This window comes from Neophocaena asiaeorientalis, unplaced genomic scaffold (genome assembly GCF_003031525.2).
Source record: "Neophocaena asiaeorientalis asiaeorientalis breed wild unplaced genomic scaffold, Neophocaena_asiaeorientalis_V1.1 scaffold581, whole genome shotgun sequence".
Lineage (NCBI taxonomy): Eukaryota > Metazoa > Chordata > Mammalia > Artiodactyla > Phocoenidae > Neophocaena > Neophocaena asiaeorientalis.
Genome location: NW_020172732.1, coordinates 1,612,470 through 1,618,378, shown reverse-complemented (window position 1 = coordinate 1,618,378; position 5,909 = coordinate 1,612,470). Strand labels below are relative to the sequence as shown.

The 5,909-nt window shown below is 40.0% G+C and overlaps 1 protein-coding gene across 1 annotated transcript; it reads right to left on the bottom strand.

Annotated features, from left to right (window-relative positions):
• Positions 1–5,084: 5,084 nt before the first annotated feature.
• LOC112396626 (putative G antigen family E member 3) lies at positions 5,085–5,561 on the bottom strand. Its single transcript, XM_024740386.1, is given in 1 exon segment — positions 5,085–5,561. A coding segment is annotated over 1 exon segment (342 nt). The 5' UTR covers positions 5,427–5,561.
• Between the last annotated feature and the right edge of the window lie 348 nt (positions 5,562–5,909).

Below are 5,909 nucleotides of genomic sequence, written 5' to 3'. Positions count from 1 at the left end.
CTAATACATCTACTCCAGTATTTTAATGTCTACATAGTATTGCATTGTATGGTTGTATGATAATTTTAAAAAATCATTCGCATATTGATGGACATTTAGGTTGTCTCCATTTTATTTTCCTAATACAAACAGAACTGTAATGAATGTGCACTCACAAGTATAAATGTATATATATACACACGTATCTTTGTGTGTATATATATATATATATATATGTTTGCAAATAAATGTATATGTCTTTGTGTGTATATATATATGTATCTTTGCAAATAAATGTTTGTATGCATACATACATAAATATCTTTGCATTTATATGTATATCTTTGTATGTGTGTACACACACATAATCTTTTTACATATGTATCAGTATTTCTATAGAATAGCTTGAATAGATTCCTAGATGTATAGCTGTGGTCAAGGGTTTACACATTTCACATTTTGATCATTGTTTCCAAAGTGTCCTCTAAAATGACTTGTAACAATTTATACCCCCCAAGAATGTCCTTTTCCCCTACAGTCTCAATAATCTGATGGGTGAATTGGTTTTTGAAGCATTCTGAAATCAGTTATTATTTTTTAACATTTTTATTGGAGTATAATTGCTTTACAATGTTACATTAGTTTCTGCTGTATAACAAAGTGAATCAGCTATATGTATACATATATCCCCATATCCCCTCCCTCTTGCATATCCCTCCCACCCTCCCTAACCCACCCCTCTAGGTGGTCACAAAGCACTGAGCTGATCTCCCTGTGCTATGCAGCTGCTTCCCATTAGCTATCTATTTTACATTTGGTAGTGTATATATGTTAATGCTACTCTCTTACTTTGTCCCAGCTTACCCTTTCCCCTCCCCTTGTCCTCAAGTCCATTCTCTATGTATGCGTCCCTATTCCTGTCCTGCCCCTAGTTTCATCAGAACCTTTTTTTTTTATTCTTCCAGTCCAAGAACATGGTATATCTCTCCATCTGTTTGTATCATCTTTACTTTCTTTCATCATTGTCTTATAGTTTTCTGCATACAAGTCTTTTTTCTCCTAGGTAGATTTATTCCTAGGTATTTTATTCTTTTTTTTTGCAACAGTAAATGGGAGTGTTTTCTTAATTTCTTTTTCACATTTTTCATCATTAGTGTATAGGAATGCAAGAGATTTCTGTGCATTAGTTTTGTATCCTGCTACTTTACCAAATTCATTGATTAGCTCTAGTGGTTTTCTGGTAGCATCTTTAGGATTCTCTATGTATAGTATCATGTCATCTGCAAACAGTGACAGCTTTACTTCTTTTCTGATTTGAATTCCTTTTATTTCTTTTTCTTGTCTGACTGCTGTGGCTAAAACTTCCAAAACTATATTGAATATAGTGGTGAGAGTGGACTACGTTGTTTTGTTCCTGGTTTTAGAGGAAATGTTTTCAGTTTTTCGCCATTGAGAATGATGTTTGCTGTGGTGTTGAGGAGTTTTGCATCTGTGTTCATCAGTGATATTGGCCTCTAGTTTTCTTTTTTTGTGACATCTTTGTCTGGTTTTGGTATCAGGGTGATAGTTGAAATTAGTTATTTTATTCAGTAAAAGATGTAAGAAAGACCTACCTTGTGCCCAGCTCTGTGCTAAACCTTAGAAGTAAATATGTGCATAATTAATATGGTCACTGCCCTCACAGTGTGTGTGTACTGACTAGTGAAACGACTAATACACACACACACACACACACACACACACACACACACACACAGTGGCAATGATTTTTAATTAGTTATTTTATTCAGTAAAAGATGTAAGAAAGACCTACCTTGTGCCCAGCTCTGTGCTAAACCTTAGAAGTAAATATGTGCATAATTAATATGGTCACTGCCCTCACAGTGTGTGTGTACTGACTAGTGAAACGACTAATACACACACACACACACACACACACACACACACACACACACAGTGGCAATGATTTTATTTTCATGATTACCAATCATCTCTAGCAAGATTAACTGAAAATACACCAGCTGCCTATGCTGAGGGTCCACTGGAGTCAGAAAGAACAAGTGTCATGCTGGCTCCACCACTTACTATCTGCATGACCTGAGTTTCTTGATTTGTAAAATGGAGATAATAATTGTAGTGCCCTACTATTAATAGTAGTATAATAGTAGGGTGGTTGTGAAGATTAAATGTACAATGCAAAGCACAGCGCCCAGCCCTTAGTAAGGACTCTGAGAATGTTAGCTACTGCCATTCGCCTTCATTTCAAGATCACCAGCTTCATGTGCCTATTGCTATGCCTCTTCTAATGTAGCATTAAGTACTGAATTAAAAATATTTCTTACATGGTATGTCTAGCCCTGGGGAGACAGGGACTATCGCTGCCCTCATTTTGAACATTATACTTCTATTAGTACAACCTGGTTGCTAAGGTTTCTACTCTAAGGTTATTTTATTCTAAGAACTTTAAACATTGCCTGCATCCTCAAACAGAGGGATTGCTCATTGCTATTTTGCAAAACCCCAGTTCTTGATGAAAGAAGGGCCATTTCAATTACCAGTATATTTTAGAAGGAAGATGATAAGGGGCAACACTGTAGATATTTTTAGCCAAAAAAGAATGGTGCAAAGTTAAGCTATGGAGACGTTTACCCATAACAGACAAATTTCCTGCATTTATTATTAATGTTTCAGAAAAATACTGTTTTCTTCCAGATATGTAAATTTTGTGTTCACTGTGGTAGCATAAGTAGGTTGGTGGAAAAATGCCTTGTCCAGTATGCATGACCATGAAAGTGGTCCATAAACATGCAGCTTCCTTCTCTAATACATTTATTAAATCTGTACCAATTAATTGCCTGTTCGATGTTCAGGAGGCTGCAGCAACTGCTGCTCAACCGAAACTGTGAGAAAAGATCAGAGAAATGTCAACAGTTGACAATCTAACAAGAGGCCATTGTCCCCTCTGGAAACTCATTAAGGGGAAGGACTTGGGTGCATATAAATAGCCTTTGGAAGGAGGCACCTCCATCAGCTGCTGAGGATACCCTGACGATGTGGACAAGTCTGGATAGATAAGTAGCAGCAAGGACATTGCTAAAATGCCACTCAAAGGCAATGCTGCAACCATCCAGCACACTCAGACTGAGGTTTTCTGTGTTGGAATTCCATTGACACAATTATTTGTAATCAGTAAGTGGTTCAGAGGCTACCTAGAATAGGCTACCTGTCCTCTCCCCAAGGGTCCTAACCTAATAATGGTCACTGGACTCCTTTGACCATCTGATAAAGTTCTAGTCTCTTTGCCCAGAAAAATAGTCCTACATATATATTCACCTAGGACTTTGCATATAATCTTTGGGGCTTCATAGATGCCCCAGAAGCTCCATGGGCCCTGGATTAAGAAACCCTGCTCTGTGCTTTTTTTTTTTTTTTTTTTTTTTTTTTTTTTTGCGGTACGCGGGCCTCTCACTGTTGTGGCTTCTCCCTTTGCAGAGCACAGGCTCCGGACGTGCAGGCTCAGTGACCATGGCTCACGGGCCCAGCTGCTCCGTGGCATGTGGGATCTTCCCAGACCGGGGCACGAACCTGTGTCCCCTGCATCAGCAGGCGGACTCAACCACTGTGCCACCAGGCAAGCCCCCTTTTCTTTTTTTAATCCTTTACTCCCAGCCATGAACCGGTAGTTTTTCCTTTTCAGGATGGATGTCTACTGATCTCCCCTACATCCCACAGATTCTAATCTTCCTTCAAGCCCAGTTCTTGTTCACACCCTAGTGCTCTGAACTCTTAGGGCACTTGGAGTTGGTAACAACTTAGTACCCAATTATGTCTAGGACATCCTGAGTCTATCACTTACATGGCATTTAGATATTCATCCTTTCAATACATATTTAATGAGTGCCTACTATGTGCCAGGCACTGTTCCCAGACAATGATTAAATTGTATTAAAATCAGGATCATATGACACAACTTGCCAACTACCCCACTACACTGTGTGTCCTCAGCAGCAAGGACCAGATCTCCCACCTTGCCACATGTTTTTCTCTTGCCTTATTCCCACTCATCTGCAAGGGCTCCGTTCAAATGTTCTCTCTCCTGGGCTGGGTTAGGAAATCCTCTTCAGTACTCCTCTGGCACCCTGTGCTCACCACTGTTAGAACTCTTGCTGCATTGTTTTGAAGTCATCTGTTTCCATGTCCGTTTCTCCCACTGTGCTTTTGTCCAGGGCAGGGTCTTACACTCAGAGCCTGGAAATGGTAAAACTCAAAATATTTGTTGAATATCTAAGCTTTCTCTCACCTCCAGGCCTTCAAACATGCTGTTCCCTCTACCTGAAATATTCTTCCTCCTTTATTGTTTGCAAATTCCTATCAGCTTAAACATCACTTCCTCAGGAAAGCTTTTTTTTTTTTTTCTTTTTGATTCCTAGGTGAAATTAGGTCCCCTCACAAAATGCTCCCCCAAAGACTTTGAACATCCATTAATATTGTATTTCACTGTGAGTCCTTGTTTAATATTTATATTCATTGTTAGAATATCAGCTTCATCAGGGCAGGGGCCATGGCTATCTTATTTTCCCCGGTATAGCAAAGGACTAAAACATTGTATGGTCCTTTACTATTCAAAGAGTAGTTCAGGGACAAACAGCACTGGCATTCCTTGGGAGCTTGCTGGAGATGTAGAATCTCAAGCCTTACCCCAGACCTTTGGAATCAGAATCTCCAGATGATCTCCATACACATTAAGGCTTGAAAAGCAGTGGTCTACTACAAATACATTCAATAAATACCTGGTGAATGAATAACAAGTGTCGAACTGAACAAAATGGAACCAATTCAGCCTTGGTACCCCTGTTGTCTGGCACAGAGCCTGGCTCAAAGAAGGCACTCAGTAAGTGTCTGAGGAACAAATATTTTCTTCTATTCATCCATATTCACTGTGTTTTCTTCAACTAGCTTATAAGCCAAACTTTGGGGGCCAGGGTCCTATTTTGGCCTTTTTTTCCTTTTTCCTTTTATTTTAAGTTGTAAAACTTTATTGAGAGATGGTTAGCAGTCAAATTTCCGACACAAGGACAGCATGCTTGGCTTCAGTCTGTCTCTGTTTAAGTCTGTGGTTGTCCTTCACCAGCTTCTGGCATTTTAACAGGCTCTAGACTTGGTAGAATCTCCTTCTTGACATCAGGACCACCTCCAGGCTCATCCACAGTCTTCAAGAGAACCAGTTTCTACTGATCAGCTTCCATATCAGCCCTTTGAGCTACAGATGCTCCTTCATCTTCAATGTCATAAGCAGGTATAATATCCTGACTCTCAGTTTGTGGTTCTTCTAGTTGAGGTTGTTTATCACTGGGCTGCTGAGCAACCAGAGGTCTAACTGGCTGGGAAGACTCTCCATCATTTCTTCTTCCTGCAGATTTGGATCTTGTTCTGACATGCCCACTCATATTTCCCAACTTAACTCCCAGGAGTATTGCTATGAGGATCTATTGGCTGAGTTTCATTCAGCAAGGAAGAATCCAAATGGCAGGAACACGATCTGCCCTGCACAGCTGCTGTTGGTCTTTTTTCTTACCTCTATATCTTCTAAGTCTGCACCATATGCATGGTAAGTACTCAATAAAAACTTGAAGCTAACATGGTACTTCAAGGTTAAGTAATACATCATCCACCAGATTGGATTCAAGGTAGCTGGTTTGAAGGGTGGGGTGTGTGTGAAATGACCAGGGACATTTTCAGTTGTGTGAGACCCTCAAGCCCAGAGAGCTGTGCTTTGAGTCTCATTCGTCATCTCCATATGGAACATCCCTCCGTATGGAACATCCCACATCTCCATCTCCCAAAATGGAGAGGCTAGAGCCATTTAGCTCTCTAGAGGCTGGAGAACTTTGCTTTCTGGCTTTCACTCTTTTCTCAGGACACTGTTTGGT